Here is a 19,456-nt window from a genome sequence, read left to right on the forward strand (position 1 = left end):
TTGTTGAGAGATAAAGAATTATGTTTATTGGTAAACCTAAGGAAAAGAGACACATTCACCTCCAATTTTGACTCAATGCAAGAGATTGAAGGAAACGAAACACCAACTTATTTCGAAAATAATGTATTTAGAGACAAATAAACTAATTACCTTAAGATTCAGAGTTTATCCCTAGGCTTGATCACCAGGGAATGGAGCTGGGATTTCCTTATAGAACCAGAAGTGGGTAGGTAGATGGGATTTGAAATTAGTACCCAAAAAAGGGTTCGATCGTAGAAATGGGAGTTTTTTCTGTAGGAAGATGGGATTGGAAGATGGATAGCAGCAGAGATCTCAAGAACTGAATGAATTGAAGTCAGGCCGACAAGAACTGAGCAGGGTAAAAGACTTTGGCTATTCAACCCGATCAAAGGATTCTCTGTCAAATAGTTTTATTGGATTATACAGACAACATCTCATTCATTGGAAACTTCACAACAGGTGGCAGATGGATTGCAGTTCGAGCAAATTCTGACTATGGGATTGAAGGGTAACATGATCTGTGTTGATTTGCCGAGGGTCTGCTATACGGTGTAGGCTATGGTGGAACAATGTTTGCAAATCATTATTACTGCTGCCGGATTCAATTATGCAGGATGCTTTATTTCGTTTCGGAACAAATTTTGGGCGATGCATGATCTGTGTTGGCTTGGTTCTGATCTACTGCGAGTCTTCTATATGGTGTAAGCTTCGGTGGAACAATGTTCACAAATTATCATTACTACTACCAGATCCAATAAGATATCATCATGAACCTGCCTAGGCTTTGTACAAAGATATATAGAGGAGAGAGTAAGAGAATTTGGAAAGGACTATTGCGAATATTAAATCATTATCATGGAATGATCTGAGCATAGAGGACTGGTATAGAATCATCTAATCAGATGCGCAAATATTGACTGCCTTCAAATTCTGATATTGTCTGATTTCCTGTTAATCATCATTGATTGCAATGTCGATTATTACTGATAAGCTGCCGATATTTGATTATACGGTTGCTGGTCTTTTTATACTGATCTTTTTATACAGGAAATGGTTACTTAATTGGAGCTGTGCATCATCAGTTTTATACTACCATATTTCATACTGCAGGATACTTAACTGGTTAGTGTAAACACTTATGAAATCCAAGTTGATAGATAATTCAATTCATATTTCATTTGGCTGGATAGGTGCGGTCTGTTTTTTGTATAAATTCTCTTGGCTGGAAATGCTATACAATACCTGTGCAGAATGTAAATTGGAAGTTGGAACAACACCGTTGATAGCAGATACAAGGGCTAGTAGGATATATTGATGTCAGATTTTATCCATTATTTAATTACCTTGAGATATGCATACTTTGTCATTTATGTGGGCACACCTGTTTGTATCAGTAAGTGGTAAGTGTAGAAGTATGGCTTTTGACCGTAGATCAGAATGAATTTAATTGGTGTATCATCCTTTCCCCAGTATTGTGAGAGTGCAATTCTTTATGGTAAATAGCAGTTCCAACTTCTATGATACTTAATACACTAAATATATCTCAACTAATCATCATTATAGTTTAACTGCAATGCATTATCAATGTAAAAAAATTTACACTATCAATATATCATAACCTCTCAACTCTATTACTTTAAATGAAATTAAAATAAAAGTCAAACATTTTAAACAAATCAATGGTTGTGATTAATTTACGGTGTAAAATTTCTTTACGTTGATATATTTCAATAAAATTCATATAGGTCTCAGATACGGGATGATTTGCGGCAAACATTTCAAACTCAGGATCAATATTAGGTTGAGTTGATGTAGGTTGAGGTTAAAGGTGTTTTTGCGTTGCATGTAGAGATTCATGTGGTTAATATTGAAGTTGTTCTTGTGTTGTATTACCGGATGGTTTCTCATGTAGTAGTTTTCTTTGATTTTACGTTAAACTCAGAAAATTAATATGACATCAATAACTATAAGTATGGCCATAATTAAATACCTTTCTTTTATCAGCTTTAAGGTTAACCATAAAATTAACGTAACTTTTTGCATTATGGCCATGTATACTACATCTTGTGCAACAATAACTTGTTTGTGTTCTTTTCTTATTTTAGTCCTCATCATTTTCTCTCCACCTTAATTTCTTTGACCAGCCATGTCCTCTTTTGTATGTTGAAAGTAACATCTCTTCAATGTCAACTTTTGGCCACATGTCTTGTCCATTAATAGGACTTACATTATAACTATAGCATGTCATATAATATGTAAGTTGTCTTTGTTGCTCCCATCATCAAATTCCTAATCTATGTGCCTCTTCCAAAATTTATTTTGAAATTGACATATAAATGCCTAAGACATAACATATGCTCTATCCTTTCAAACATTTCTTCAAACATAGAGATCAATCCTTTCCAACATTCTTGACAATAGGTGCTGAAATTATAGCTTGCTTTAATAACTTGAATGCTTTCTCACATTTCTAAATGAAGTCATATGGCACATCATGATGCAGCAGTTGGCACATGAGTATGTTATTTTGGAGAAGTTCTTAATTAATCTTCTATAAAATCTTACATGGCCAAGGAAACTTCTTATTTCCTTAATATTGATATGTGGTGGCAACTTCTCTTTAACTTTAACTTTTTCTTAGTTTACCTCCTATCTTCTCTTTAAAATTTTGTGCCTCAAAACATATCTTTATCATACTATGAAATTTTCATAACACTTCTCCTAATTCAAAACAAAATTACTTTCTTCACATCTAATAAGCACCATATCCAAATTGTTTAGGAATTTCTTGAAAGATTCTCCAAAGACAGAAAAATGATTTATGGACACTTCCATTGAGCTCTCAACTAAATTTGAAAATATTGAATTCATTACATAGTCCAAATGACATCCTTCCGAAAGCAAAGGTTCCATAGGGACATATAAAAGTTGTCTTTTCTTGATCTTTAGGTTCAATGGTAATATGGTTATATCCCGAGTAACCATCAAGGAGGAAATAAAATTCTTGACTAGATAGTCTATCAATCATTTTATCAATGAAGAGGAGAGGAAAATGGTCCTTGCGCATGGCTTTGTTAATATTTCCACATTACATGCGTACCCTACATCAAATGTCAATTATTATATGAATTATTTCATTCTTATCAATTTCAATGATTGTCATGCCACCCTTCTTCGAAACACATTGGATAAGACTCACCCACACAATATCAAAAATATGATAAATGATTCCAGCACCTAACCATTTAATGATATCCTTCCTTTCAATCTCCTTCGTGATGGAATTCAATCTCCTTTGACTCTGAATGCTATTCTTGACATTGTCTTACAACAATATTTTATGAATGCAAATAGTAGGGTTGATTCTCTTGATGTCAGATATCTGCTAAGCAATAGCTTTCTTATGTTTTTTCAAAAGTGCCAAGAGTTGACACCTCTGCTTGTAATTCCTTGATTTTTATTAAATTAATTTAATTGTTGTGATTTATATTTGTAAGGGTGGTAATTAAATGATTATGTGGTGTAAGGGTGTGTGATCTTGAGGTAGGGGTGTGGAGAGGTTTTTGTGAACCACATTTTACCAACTAGATATCAATGAACAATCAACAACTTCTTCTTCTTCTGGATACCCCAACGCATACAAAATATTGAATACTACATGTTGCTCATTGACTCTCATAGTCAACTCTCCTCTTTAAACATCTATCAATATCCTTCCAATAGAAAAAAGGGTTTTCCCAACAATATGGGAGTTTCTTCAGCAGCACTGAAATCCATAATGATAAAGTCAGCAGAGAACACAAACTTATCAACCCTTACTAGTACATCTTCAATCTTCCCTTGGGGATAACAAATGCTTCAGTCAGCTAGTTTGAGGGTGATAGTTATTGGTCTGGAAACTCCTACACCCAACTTCTTAAAGATAGATAAAGGATTAAGGTTAATGCTAGCTCTAAGGTCACAAAATTCCCTTCCACATAATGAATCTCCTATGTTACATGGTATAATAAAGCTTTCAGGATCCTTTAACTTAGGAGGGAATTTTCCTTGAGCAAGTTGACTGCACTTTTGAGTGAATGCTATGGTGGCAAATTATCCCACTATCTTCCTCTTTGTAAGAGCATCTTTCTTGAATTTGGAATAGTTTGGGATTTGTTGAATTGGTTCAATCTTTGGTATGTTGATATTAAGATGCTTCCGAATTTCCATGAACTTGCCAAACTAGTGCTCTTCTTTGGCCTTTCGAATCCTTTGAGGAAAAAGGGATGAGGGTCTTTCTTGAACAAATATGGGTAATCTGTCAACCTCTAGATGTCAATTGGTTATTTCTCTAGATTAGATGTCCTGTTAGGAGCTTTTAAAGTGCCTTCCTCTTGCGTTACATGTTCTTCATTAGGCTCCACCACAAGTGTAGCTTCAGTGGGTTCTGACACTTTTCTCTCGAAAGTTTCAGGAGTAATCAAATTCTCTTTTGGTGATTCTTTTGTTGTTGATGTTGACCCATCACATTCTTTTCCACTTCTTAGCTTAATAACCTTGCATGTTTCAATACTCTTGGCCCCAGAGGTAGCTTCTGAGTTTGACTAGAGCTTGGAAGTCTCCCTTAGTCCTTGAATTAAGTGCAGAAGCAATTTTATTGACTTAATGGTTACTTGTCTATTGAATGAAGGACTCCAAAATATTTTCCATCTTATTACTCCCTTGGTTGGCCAGGACATAATTTGGTGCAGAAAAACTAGGTGGAACTTGTGGTGCTTGGGTTACTCGGGGCTTAAGTTGGTTTTGATTGTTACTCCATGAGAAATTTGGATGATTACACCAACCAGAATTGTAAGTGTTTCTGTAAGGGTTATTGTACTTGTTATTGCTCACATAGTTTACAAAAGCGGGATTTATTGAGCAATCTTCAAATAAGTGAGCACCCTTATAATAGACACATGCAACCTCTTATGCGTCAATCACAACCTTGAAAGGTTCAACGGCTGATACATTAGGACTCATCATCATTTTTCATCATATGATGAATATGAGCGTACTTGAGCAGTAAGGGTTGTAGTCTCAGTTACTTCATGAACACTAGTTCGCTTCTTTTAAGTAGAAACAACAGTAGCTCTTGTAATTGGTCATTAGTAGTTATTGATTGTAATACTTTCAATCAACTTGTACTCGTCTTCATATTATTTAGACAAAAAGCCCCCACCTCTAAATGCCTCAAGCATGTTTCTTGATGAAGGAACCAATTTATTGTAGGGTGTTTCTAGTTGAATATAGACCGACATACCTTTGTGGGGACATTGTCTAAGAAACTCTTTAACTCTTTCCCAAGCATTAAATAAGGATTCATCATCTAGTTGTCTAAATGAAGTGATCTCGTTTCTCATCTTAGTATTCTTGATAAGACGAAAGTATTTAGCTAAAAACTTTTCAGCTAAAGCATTCCATGTGGCTATCGAATTCGGGCTCTATGGAGTTCAGCCAGCTCTTGGCTCTATCCCTTAGAGAGTATGGAAAAAGCCTTAACCTGAAGGCGTCATCTTTAATGCCAAGAATTTTAAATTTGCTAGCAACCTCTAAATTTGTCTCAAATGCAAGTATGGATCTTCATTTGCAACGTGTGAGTACTGATCAATGGCTAGCAACATTTGAAACATCATTGGTTTAAACTCAAACTGCACCACAGTGATCTATGGATATACATGAATTCATGGCATTGGGATCAAATATTCTACAATCCTTGATGTTTCTTGTTTGATCGTTAGCAATGTCAATATTGTCATTATTTGTCATAACTTTGTCTTAGTGATTTGATTCCTCTTCTATGTCAAAAAAACAAGAAAAAGAGGAGGGATTCCTTATAAGTGTCAAGTAGCTTGAAATCTCCTAAGCAATCCGAATGTTTTCTAAGATCCAAAATCTCCTCTGTATATTGAATTTAACAACATGCACATGCAACAACTAAGCACCCATCGTGTCACTAGAGGACAAAATATTACAAACCTTTTTTCTAATATTCTATTTAGGATTTTTATGTTGATGTGGTGTTAATTTTTCCATTATTATTTTTTTGACCAACTTTCCAATTATTCTACTTCAAATTTCAAATATTATTTTTTTTCAAATAATTTGTTTTAAATTGAAATTTACTGATCAAGTGAATTTCAATTGTTTAATTAAGATTATGATAGACTTAAATTTAGGTAAAATTAACATTAAAATTCTAATAAAATAAAGAGAGAGTTACTATTATTAAAAACCAAAGTAAATTCAATTCAACTATATAAAAGGGGAAGAGGTTTTAAAAAAAGAAGAAAAATAACAGAAATTCGAAAGAGTTTTCAATAGTATCTTCTTCTTCCTGAAACCCTAATCAAGCTTCTTCTTCCACAACAACAACAATGGATCTTAAACAACACAGCGAAGAGATTGAGCATAAAATGTCCGCGGCAGTCCGCAACACCATACAACGACTATTTGGGCTAGTTATGGTATTTATCCTTGTGGAAATCCCGCCAAATCTTGGCATGACCGATTTCATTGCGGATCACGCTTTTTTCATCAGATTCATATTCATCCTCATACACTCACAGTTTCTTATCACAATTCTGAACGTAGTCTTGTGCAGTCGTTCTGTTAGCGGTAAAAGCATAGTTCAAAATATTGTCAGTATGGCTATTGCATCCCTTGCTTGTATCGCAGGCTCGTTTATTTTATCTACCACCACTGCAGTTGTTAACTGCATCGCTTGGATTGTTACGATCTCTATTATTGTCAACAAAAGATGGAATGACATTGTTAATTAGAATGAAGTTCTTCACGATTCAAGAATTTGTTGATGCACAAGTGTTTCGTTAGAGTTTTCTAGGGTTTATTTTTTTTAACTGAGTTTTCTATGTTACTCTGTAATAAGAATTTCTTACTTTGTGGATACACAAATTGCATTAGGTATTTTTGTTTTTGTAATTTCCTTTATCAATGATATGAATTTTAAGCTTCAATTTCTTCTCTGTTGTTTTTCTTTTTCGATGTAACAATTAGTTCTTATGATGGTTTTAAATTTACTAGTAATGTGATGGTTTTAAATTTCGGGTCTTCTATATGGTGTAAGCCTCGGTGGAGGCGTGGAGCAGTGTTCACAAATTATCATTGCTACTGCCGGATCCAATTATGCAGGATGCTTTATTCCGTTTTGGAAGAATTCGGACGATTTGCGGAAGCAGGTTTGGTTTAAGCTTCCAATTGGTGGCTTCATATTCTGCTTTAAGGCTCCAAATAGGTGATCTCATTGTTCGATTGCTTAACCCAATTATAGGCAACACTGTTTTGGAGAAACATCTATGTCACAAGACAATTTGGAAATTTTTTTATTGGGTCTATGCAGGATTGATTTCGTTATGTATACTGTGTATTATACTCATCACATGCTGTTCTAATGAGTATGATGATGTAATATATAGGTGTTATTATGCAGGATCGGTTTCATTATGTGTATTGTGTAATATATAGGTGTTTACGACAGTTACATCAATGATAGAGCTTTAGCTAACAAACTCACCAGAGGAGGCTTACACTACCCCTACAATAGTCTGAGATATCATTAGTTTTGTCAGAAGGAGTGACAAAGGTCAAAGGTTCACTAACAAATATTTGTGCCTTCAAATTCTGATATTGTCTGATTACCTGTTAACCATCATTGATTGCAATGTCGATTTTTACTGATAAGCTTCTGATACTTGTTAGCAGAATGTTGTGCGTGCGTTATATCCATTATTTAATTACCATGGGATATCCATACTTTGTAATTTATGTGGAACACTTATTTGTATCAGTGAGATTAAGTAAATGTAAGTGTAGGAGTATGGCTTTTGATTATATGGTTGGTGGTCTTTTTAAACTGATCTTTGGCTTTGCCATAGCTATATTGGCATATATGCAGGAAATGGATACTTAATTGGAGCTCTGCATCATAAGTTATTTTATAAACCAATTTTATAGGGAAGAATTAAACTAGTACTTATCATATATTGTCTATAAAAATTATAATTTGGATTGGATGTGAGACATATATACATCAGCCAAAGAAAACAAGCCTCATTGATGAGGAGGTAGGTTTATAAATGAATTAAAAAAATTGGGGTACAGACACTGGTTCGATTCCCGCTTGTGCAATTTATGAGAGAGCAATGATGATAAACACAGTGGTGTTAGGTAACATCACTCATCCTGATACTTTGGATGAAAAAGATGCCTTTGAGCTCTCTCTTTTATATTTACTTTTTTTTTTTAAGCCAAGGGGGAAAATCCCACCACAAAATATATTCAAAAAAAAGAAGAGAGAAGGTACAGAGCAAGAACAAATAGGGGGGACCAAACCAAAACCCCTTAATGAGAAATTCTATAATTAGGAAGACCAATAGAGTTTTTAGCAAATTCCATTAGAATCTCCCTATGAACAACATCCCACCAAACAAAATCTTGAATATGTAAACCTATGCTAGCAAGTCTATCAGCACAATGGTTTCCTTCCCTATATCTGTGAGTGATCAAAAAATTAATGGATCTAGTATGGTGTAGAACATTCTCCCATCTATTACGAATATTCCAAGGGACAATATCGGGCTTAGAAAAAGCGAGAACCACCAGAGTAGAATCAGTTTCCAGCCATAAATTTGTCCAATTATTCTGCCTAGCAATCTCGATAGCCAAAATGGCGCCAGATAATTCAGCCCAGAGAGCATTACCTGAACCTAAGAATTTAGAGAAGCTGCCATGATGCTTTCCTGTATGATCTCTAAAGATGCCACCGCAAGCCGCCCGTTGAGGCACCCCTGAAGCCGCACCATCAGTGTTACATTTTAACCAATTGAGAACAGGAGGATGCCACAAGAATTCCTTAACAATAAAAGCTTTCGGAGGGTTAACTTTAATATTGAAACTTTTGAGGAATTGAAAGTCCAAGACCGAGTTTGATCCAACCTTCTGAGTAGTGTTTCCTGCGTACTCAGCATCCCTCTTGATCTCTTTGAAAAGCGAAGACCAAGTGATGCTCGTGTCCTCAAACCGACTAACGTTACGAGCTTTCCAAATCTTAGAAATAACACTGACCACAGCAGCCAGCAACACAACCTTACTTTGAGCAGAGTGAAGCTTGTTGTAGGCTGACCAAATATCCGGGACAGCCGAGAAATTATGCGCCAAAGACGACGAAAGAAAATTCCAGAATTTAGCAGCAAAAGTGCAAGAGAAGAAAAGATGATTAACAGTTTCACCAAAAGAACCGCAAAGATTGCAAACCGAAGGTAGATGGAACCCCCGAATGGACATGCTGTCGTCTGTCGGAAGTTTATTGTGGAGTAGCCTCCAGAAAAGTAAAGATGAAGAAGCTGGAATTAGCGCATTCCAGATGAGCTTTCCCCAATCGACATTGTTAGATATGCGGGACTCTTTTATATTTACTTATGTGAACTTCACTCACAGATATATTTTATTTTGTTTTCCCATCATGCTAATTTTAATTATTTTGCGTTCATGTTAAAACATTATGTGAACTTTACTCAGAGGTATATTTTGTTTTGTTTTCCCATCATGCTAATTTTAATTATTTTGCGTCCATGTTAAAACATTATGTGAACTTTACTCAGAGGTATATTTTGTTTTGTTTTTCCATCATGCTAATTTTAATTATTTTGCGTCCATGTTAAAACATTACGAGAATTTTGCAATTTTTTTAAGATAAGTAAATATTTTGTCTTACTTATTTTATTTTGAAAAGTCAAGGAAAATAAATATATTGAAAGTTTGTTCTAGTAATTTTCAACAATGTCAATGGGGAACGGCCGAGACTTGGATAATGGAAAGAGACGATGATTTGACATTGGCTGAAACGATCATAATGAGCAAAACTTTAGAAATGGCAATCCAATAACAAGTGTTGAAGATGAATGCGGACGAAATAAATGGACCCTCATATTTGCTGAGGACATACAATCACGTCCTACATACATCACATCTCTCACCATTGAATCTAATCGAATTGCAACTCACATCAAGCGTCAAATCACACACAACGATTTATATTATATAAAGACCGGATCACGTCATTTCAAGTATTCAATTTATTCTCACTCTCAAAGTACTTTTCACTTAATCACGACTTGGGCGTTGGAGAGGTAACCTTGAAGATCCACCCCCTCACCACCGCAACGGAAGCCCAACCCACCACAGCGAAGGTCTGATCTAACGTGTCTGAGCTCCATTTTATCCCTCCATCACTCATCTCTAATTCTCAAAGGTGAATTTTTCTAAATAATTAAGATTCATTATATTATTATTGTTGAATCATGATCACATAACAATAAAATAAAATTACAAGTATATTAATTATACTATATTACTAATAATAACGCAGCAGTAAAGTCTAATTATCATGGATATAATATTTATTTTAATTAAAATAAATTTAATTATTTACAAAACATTAATTAATATTCCAAACGTTCTTATTAATATTCGAATAAGTATTTTTGTGTTGATGTGTGCTATTTTTCCATTCCTAAAGGGGTTCGTGATAATCAGCCGAAAATAAAGCATAGTTTAAATTATTAACTAATAAAATTTAAAAATAAAACAAATTCAATTCAAGTATAAAAAGGGGAGTCGGTTTAAAAGAGAGGAAGAATCGGAGAGAAGCTACACATAAATTTGAAAGAGTTTTGAATAGCGAGCCCTCTCTTGTAACTTCTTTCTCAAACCCTAAGAATCAAAATCAAGCTTCTTCTTCAACAACAACAATGGCTCTTGAACAACAAAGCAATGGGAGTGACATCAAAATCTTTATGGCAGTCGCCGACACCATAACACAACTAAGTTTGGTATATCTGGCATTTTTTGCTGTGGAGAACATATCAAATCTTGGTATGACTGACTTCGTTGCGAATCACACTTTTCTCATGAGAATGTTCCTTATCCTTGTACACTCAATGTTTCTTATCTCCATGTTTAACACAATCATATACCGTCTTCCTGTTAGTGGTCATCGTATCGTGCAAATCGTGGTGCTTATGGTTCTTGCATCTGTTGCTGATGTCTTATCTGCGTTTGTATTATCTACTACCGTGGTTGCAATCATTAATGGCATAAGTTGGATTATTACTATATCCATTATTGTTAAGAAAAGATGGAATGACATTGTTAATAGATGAGAGTGATAAAGATTACTTACTGATCCTAGAAAGAGTTTCTTCAAGATTCAAGAATTTGTGGATACAAAGTGTTTCTTTATAGTTTCCTAGAGTTTAGTTTTTTTCCTGAGTTTTCTATGTTACTATGTGGTAAGAATTTCTTACTTTGTGGATACACAAATTGCATTAGGTGTTCTCTTTTTGTAATTTCCTTCATCACTGGATATGAATTTGAAGTTTCAATTTCTTCTCTATTATTTTTCTTTTTGGTTGTAACAATTAGTTCTTTTGATGTTTTCAATTTTACTAGTAATGTGATTGTGTGATAATGGAAACAATTAACTCAGAATGTTTAAATAATACTAGTACGTGATAATGGATATGAGTTGTTTTTAAAAATTGTTGATTATTGTTGTTTTATAAAATAACATTAGGTTTTAAAAAATAAAAAATATAAAGTAATGTATTATCTTACCATGATTTATCTTATTTAGTAGGATAATAACGTCATTAGAATTTCAAAAATAATGTAATGTTGACATGCAAAGCAACTTTTAATAGTTGAAACTTTTTTATCTTCATGGCCAATTTTAACTCAACAGGAATTTTTTACCAAAGTGTAGCAAATTTTGCACTCCATTAGAATTAGAAAGTATAAGATCTCTGTGTAAGGTGACGATGGTGCATGCTTCACAAAGCTGGTGAATTAGTCCTCACTGAATAAATTACTCAAACATTTCACTAAAAAATAATAATCACAACAACAAAATTCATTATTAGTTATAAATGAATGTGTCCACAAGGTACAACAATACAATACAATATAGAGGCATAAGCCTCGAGTATAAAATTGATTTTTCTATATCTAGCATCAAAATGTGAGGCAAAAGAACCAGCAGCCAACACTAATGTGACCTGAAAAAGCAACAACAAGACAAATAATAAATTATCATCATCAACAAAAACAAATAGTCAATGTATGAAATAAGTAACTAAACATTTGTAAAATCACACAAAAAAAATGTAAATTCCATTCACCATATAAAACAGATACAATAGTTAAAAACAAACATGTTAATTAACTGATGAGAATGCATATAAACGTTTTGCTCTCATGGAATCAACACACCAATTCAGTATGTTGCATAAGGTGACCGACATGCAGTGTCAGTTTTGTGTCGAAGTAACAACTTTCTGTATAGACCTAGATGTAAGATAGCTTGTAAAGAAATTATAGGCACACAATAATCAACCCAATAATATACCAAAGTGATAGTTGGAACTTGGATGATTCAAGACCTTAGTGATAGTTGGAACTTGGATGATTCAAGACGCAAGAGTAACCACCGATTGTGTGCCTTTCTTTACTTATCAATTCCATCAGAATATTCTTTACTAACCAAGATATCTGAAGTTATTAGTATTACACAAGATGCAGGAAGATGTCATCTTGTCCAGACAAAGTGACTACATATTTGACAAAAAAGCACACCTCAAAAAGAATCAACGCCTTACCTTCAAAAGTATATCTAATCTAATAATATTCTTAACTTTTCAAGGCTAACCAAGATAACAAAGGTTCTTAACGCATCCTCTTGTCCGGACAGAGTGCCAAGACAGAGACAAGAAAGGCACACCCCAAAAAAGAATTGATGTCTTGCTTTTAAATGTATATCTAGTCTAAATCTAATAATATTTTATAATGATATAAACTTCCCTTGAAGAATTGCGCCCTAATCATAATTCTCTTGCAGTAGTACTTCACAAAGATCTGTGTTTTTCCTATCAGCTACTCAATATGATTTTTTGTCCCACTAGTTATACGATTATAAAGGTTCCAGAACAAAATACAGCAAAAAGCATCAATGCATGAATAAACTAATAAATGGGATCTATTGCCATTCATGATGCAAACTTTTACCTCTTAAAAATCCAGCATGAAATCAAGGGTGATATACTCAATCAGCCTGCAAATACCATAGATAAACATCAATTCCAGGAATATATTGCAATTTGAATGGCAGACTAAATTTAATATTTCACTTTAATAAATAATTTCTCTTCCATATTTCAAGGTGAAAAGCCACAAAGTGAAAAGCCACAAATTCTTGCACTTCTGAAATCATTTTCAAAATTCCGTAGTTTCCTTAGTAGTAGTTCAATCAGAAAAGTAGATCATACTAGAGGATTATCGGGTTTGCCACTCGTGATGGTTCCATTAATTATTTTAATTAAATGTTTCTTTTCTCAAAAGCCCAGGTTGTGAGCCAGCTATTTGAAAGTTCTAATGAAATTGCTATAGCTGTATCTCTATTTAAATTTAAATACCACCTAGTCTATCTTTAACCAAAAACATTTTCCTTTGAACATTCTTATCTATCTTTTTTTAATCTTATTTAATTATTCAAAAAAAATGTGAAACATACCTACAATCCACATTGCATTATTAAAAAAAAAAAATCTAAGAAAGTAAAATTAAATGTTTATAAGTGAGAATAATCATCACCTTACAAACTGACTTTTGTAAGGTTGAGTTAGGTTAAATTAAATCACAATTTTAAAATAATATTAAAGCCTCCTTCAAGATTTGATGGGACACATACTATCAGATTTCCACTATCGGGTTCTCTACTATATACATCCACGCACTAAATTCAATAGTGTTGGGCGCGAGGGGAGTTTTTTAGAAGTACGGAATATTCTCATCTTACAAGTCGGTTTTATAAGTCTGAATTAGGTCAAATTACAAAATCTAGGAATATTGAACATTTATATGCTCACAACAAAATTAAAATATTAATAATGTGCATCAAATTAAATTTCTTTAGAAATCCATGCAAGGCATGGGCTTCTTTATAGTTTAGTTTACACGCATCATATTGCAATATCAAGACAAAATACATTTGAATATTAACAACGATAACAATGATTTCCAGATTTTCTCTTTGATAGAAAATGGAACTTGTACATATAAAATTTGGACATAATGCGAACATAGTGATTTACCTTCTCATTTTTTGGACCAAAAATTGCTTTGACTGAATCAAATACCTCTTCCACAGGCCTTGCAGCATCAATCTAAACAGAGAATATTCTAAGTCCTTTAGTATTCGAGAAAAACAAAAAACTCGTCAAAACATAGTAAAAGCACAGCTATCAATTACCTTGCGGACTTTTCCCTTAGCATCATAATAATTAATAACAGGGAGACTAGACTCCAAGAAAACCTTGAATCGCTTCCTTATTGTTTCAATGTTGTCATCTTCTCTACCCTTTATAATCGACATTGACATCCAGTATTAAGCACTGAAAAGCATAAAAAAATGCATATATATTTTTAGTTATGTATATTGTATAACCTGGTTCCTACTAAGAAGTCGTCTCTCCATCTCTTCCTCAGGACAATCAAAGTATAGGACAAATGTTGGCTCTATTCCTGTCTGCAAATCCATAATGCATTTTGGAAATTAAAAGTTAGTACATGTATCTGCTTGGGAGACAACTAAAAGTGAAAAGGTTCTATTTGACAGCAATAGCAATTACCACTTTCTCAAAGGCTGCACGGTTTTCCTCATTGCGAGGAAAACCATCAATAAGAAATTTGTCATTGCCATTTTCCTGCATTGCTCGTTGCAGAAGCTTAATTGTTACCTCAGATGGAACAATCTTTCCTTCTTTAATCATATTCTGGATCATTGTGCTGTTAAAAATCAGAAATAAATGGGTAAATGCTAAAAGACACAGACAGCTTAAACTTAAAGAAGACGGTAGACCAACAATAACCTAGTATATGCCATTGTTCAGATGATGATGTTGGAAAGAAAGACACATCACAATAACCTAGTATATGCAAATAATTTACTGAATAAAACTAGAAAATACATCACAATAACCTAGTATATGCAAATAATCTACTGAATAAAACTAGAAAATATGAGAAAGAAAATATCCTGTCCCATAATGAAAGAAGAAGAAAGTCTCAAAGGGAAGGCCATATTCATTTTCTAGTGCAATATTAAAATCTTTTTTTCAATTGTATTCTCTAATTAATATTGTGTGCACCACTCGCAAGTTATTACTTATTAGGGGATGTTTGTTTCAAAGATTCATAAAATGATTTCCAAGAATAAATTACCCAAGATAAAGGATTTCGAGGAATAAGTTACCCAAGAATAAAAATATGGAAATTTAATCCCGAGTATTTTTCTAAAAAGTGTTTGGCATATAATTTGATGTTCCTAAAAAATGGATAGTTATACAACAGCAACCAAATCTTATCCCACTAAGTGTAGTTGGCAACATGGTGTAAATGTAAAATAGGTAAAATTACTATTTTCTTTCTTTCATACGTCCCGTGAACTTAGAATTTGAGTTGGGCCTAACTCATCCCAACAAAATCGACTTGTGAGGTGTGGATTGCCCCCACTTATAAACACCACACATGCCATATCTCTAAGCGACGTGGGACTAAATCCACCCCTTCACACTCAACACAATGAAGAGGTGGGAGGTTGCAATAAAGACAAACAAAATGCCGCAATTTAAGCGGGCTAGGGGCTGACCGCAAATTTCCATCACACGCCCTCACTTTTGAGCCTCATTGAGCCCGAAGCATGGGCGATGCAAGAAGCGGGAAGGCCAACGCATATCTAGGATAGACTTTGATACCATCATAGAATTTGGATTAAGCTTAACTCAACTTTACAAAACTGGTTTGTAAAGTTAGGGGTGACACTCTATATAAAGTCTTTGTAGGCTCTATCGTTAACCAGTGTGTGTGTAAGAATTTTCATCATTGGCTATGGGCTCATTCACTAAGAATTCATTATGAAGTGATAAAAAAATAAATTTATCTCTTACACGGGGATAAACAAAATCATAAAGTTTGAAATCTATTTATTAGAAAATGTTTATAGTTTAGCATCCACAAGGTAGAAACCACGACCCCTACCCTACCGTCCCTCCTAAAACATTTGTAATACAAGATTACCATCATGGCCTAATCTATATGTCATATTGCCATACGCAAGCTTTTATTTACAAAAAATCACAAAAGATTGATCCTTGGAATTTATGAAAATATCAAACATTTGCAAGAGAACACACACACGCATGTATATAAAATAAGTACAATTAGAGACTACTACAGATTTTGAATCACAACGACCACAATTTTGAGTTACATTTTCGAGACAAAAAATATATAATTTCACTCTTTGTGCTACCCTATTTCTCATGGGATTTATGGGTATTTTGTTTTCTTTCCAAATGACAGTAAGTGAAATTATATATATCACCACCTATTAAACTAGCCATTTACTATTTCTAGTGGAGTAAAAAGGACTAATAAGAGTCAACAAAACAGGACTATGAATCTATTACTATGGAGCATAATTTGTACCCATTTTCAGAGCCAGATTTTATTTCCGCACGCAGAAGATCACCAGCACTGAGATGAGTAAACCCAAAATGTTCAACAAGGTTTGCACATTGGGTACCCTTTCCACTGCCTGGGCCACCTGTACCATTATCGTTATTAGATCAATAATCAACTTCGATTAGAAAAAGTGATCCAACAATTTCAATAATGAACACAACAAAAACAAATGGATAAATAAATAAATAAATTGGCTTTTCAAAGGGCAAAAGAACAATAAAAAATGATGTTAAACAATAAACGACACACCATAAGTTAAGTTGGTAATAGCTAGTAATTGGTGAAAAAATCCCCACTCATTTCAACTATGGGTGCATTTGGAAGAGTGTCTTTACAAGTTATTTAGGTGTAGCTTAAGGCAGTGACAATTGTGTGTGTTTCGAAAGGCTTATCAGATGCCCAGATGTTGTTTTAAGCTTATTTCAATAAGCTCCCCATAAGAGCTTATAGAAATAGCTAAAGCAGAACTGAATCTCATTCTATCTTCAATCCCAAAAATAGTTTAAACATAATTTATTATTAAATATAAGTGCTTAATTTGGTTGGTTATCCAAACATATTTATATTAGAACCACCGTGAAAATACCATGACTACTTTATTCTAATAGAAGGAATTGTTAGAACATGAATGTAGAATTAAAAAAGTTCAGCAGCGCGCTCTACTTTCTTTCCCGTAATGAAAGTTCAGGAAGTAAAAAAAAAGTGTTTCAATGATAAAAAATATTATGTACTTCCATATTCATTGGTCAAATATCTTGTCTACAAGGTAACCCTTTATCTATAGCAAAACTCAACAATTAACTATAATTCACGTTTTAGATACCAAATTGCTTGTTATGGGCAATGAAGAAAGTATGTATGTTCAACAGAAATAGATAAAATGGATAGGATTTTACAAAATATTATACAGAGGGAAGATGACTTTGGAGATTCGTAGACTTGAATGCAAATAACCGTTGCTTACCTAGCACAAACACAACTGTAGGGTTTTTATTTAGGAGGCTTCCAAGATTATCCTACAAACAAATGAATGATTTAAATCAGTTGACATTAACACTGCATCAGAATTAATACCTCTTGTATCCTACAATCAAATAAAGGGTTAAAAAACACTTGAAATCGATACTACTGCATTAAAAATGACACTATTAAAATTCTACAATCGAACAATCGATTGAAAAGATAGTTGAAATCAATGCTGCATTACAATTTACACAATCTCACCAATAGGAATCCAAACCATATAATTTATATTTTTTTAGTAAATATTTTGTTGGCCGTGACTCCGGCATATCCTACAGTCTAATGTACAGCACATTCTATGAAGGAAAAGACATTTTAAAAGTTTGAATCTCCAAATTCTATACAGTTGTATAATAGCACAATAAATAACTAGTGAAATCAGATTTTCAAAATGGAAAAAAGAGCAAAACCAAGTCCATATGTGACATAATGAATACCTTGATTGCAGCTTCAAGAACTGTCCCCATGAGTAGTATCAACTAAACTGTCTTTATCTGCAAGTAGAAAAATACATAGAAGTATTATAACTGAGTCCAACAGAAGTTCATTTGCAGAGAAGAATCAAATATGTCAATCCGCGTATCTATTCCATTCCATCACACACCACTGATTGAAATACGGATAGGATAAAATGACATATGGTAAAACAATCATTTCACCAATATGCCAAACCACGCACTTCACGGGGGACACAATAAAAAAATAGAACAATCAAACTTCAACAACAACAATCAAGACTTATCCAATAAGTGAGATTGGCTGCATGAATCAACTTTCGCCATAATGATCTATCCAAGACCATGCTTCTGTCCAAATATTTAATCTCAAGATCTTTCAAAATAACTACTCAAAAAAGGAAAATGCATTCAGTCGTATACATTCATCTACGTATCATATTAAAATCTACATACAACCGCTTATATATACACTTGCTTTCAACAAATTCGGCTTATTAAAAAATGACATTCATCAATCAACAGATCATGCAATCAAAAGATCATGCAGGCACTCGAACTCTCGTACAATTTTCCGTTAAAACATTCTCCGTTAAAACTTTCACCGAATCTCACTCATAGCAATACCATTAACCAAATCATGAATCAAAACTTCAGATCTAAATCCAGAACAATATCACAAACACTAAAACCAGAACAATCTCAACAAAATTCATAAACTAAAATCAAAACTAGAATAACACCATCATTTCATCAATCAGGTACCATAAAAATGAAAAACAAAACAAAATCTTAAAGCATACTGTAAGATCACGAGTGAAATCCCTAATCAATGTCAAAAATTCACCTAAATTTCTTATTCTTCTCACGCGGTAAAATCAAACACGCGAATTTCAAAACGAAAATCAAACAATGCGCGCGGAATAGAGAAAAATGAAATGAAAGCACGGATCGAAGATAAGTTCGGTGAGATCTAATCGAAATTGAAAGGGAAAGCGTAAAAATGGAAGAAAAATTTGAGATGCGTTCGTTACCTCTGCACGAAAGAGGAAAAAAAAATAGTGAATCTGAAAATTGTTGGGATGGAAAGTATGGTTACCTTCCTTTATGGTATTTATAGCGATGTGAGAATGTTAGTTTATTAGTCGGTAGGGGTAAAATTGGAAAGTTAACTTCATGGAGTGAGGGAAGGCGAGGGAGGTGGTTGCGTGATTGTAACGGCTACAATGAACGTTTTTCACGGCTTTGATTGTGAGGATTCTTCAACAAAAAGGGAGGAAGGTGCGAAGATTCTTGTGTAAGTGTCATTGCCAACCATCATGTTCTTCTGGTAAAAAAAATAA

General features: G+C 33.7%; 1 protein-coding gene and 1 non-coding gene across 3 annotated transcripts; one reads left to right on the top strand and one right to left on the bottom strand.

Moving 5' to 3' along the window:
- The first annotated feature begins 5,298 nt into the window (after positions 1 to 5,298).
- On the top strand, positions 5,299 to 5,405 carry LOC131621166 (small nucleolar RNA R71). The gene has a single exon (XR_009289494.1). It is a non-coding gene; the product is annotated as a small nucleolar RNA R71 (small nucleolar RNA).
- Positions 5,406 to 11,950: 6,545 nt separating this feature from the next.
- Positions 11,951 to 19,456, bottom strand: LOC131616142 (UMP-CMP kinase 3). Of its 2 annotated transcripts, none has more exons than XM_058887395.1 (10): positions 19,213 to 19,456; positions 18,096 to 18,152; positions 17,600 to 17,651; positions 16,600 to 16,717; positions 14,742 to 14,898; positions 14,558 to 14,638; positions 14,363 to 14,470; positions 14,205 to 14,276; positions 13,120 to 13,165; positions 11,951 to 12,113 (listed from the first exon to the last, which is right to left on the bottom strand). In XM_058887395.1, the coding sequence occupies exons 2-9, from the start codon at positions 18,123 to 18,125 to the stop codon at positions 13,157 to 13,159; spliced, it is 627 nt and encodes a 208-aa protein (XP_058743378.1). In that variant the 5' UTR covers positions 18,126 to 18,152; positions 19,213 to 19,456; the 3' UTR covers positions 11,951 to 12,113; positions 13,120 to 13,156. The 2 variants fall into 2 exon arrangements, with proteins under 2 accessions (XP_058743378.1, XP_058743377.1); XM_058887394.1 differs by having other exon boundaries at positions 19,148 to 19,456.

Source organism: Vicia villosa, linkage group LG7 (assembly GCF_029867415.1).
Source record: "Vicia villosa cultivar HV-30 ecotype Madison, WI linkage group LG7, Vvil1.0, whole genome shotgun sequence".
Lineage (NCBI taxonomy): Eukaryota > Viridiplantae > Streptophyta > Magnoliopsida > Fabales > Fabaceae > Vicia > Vicia villosa.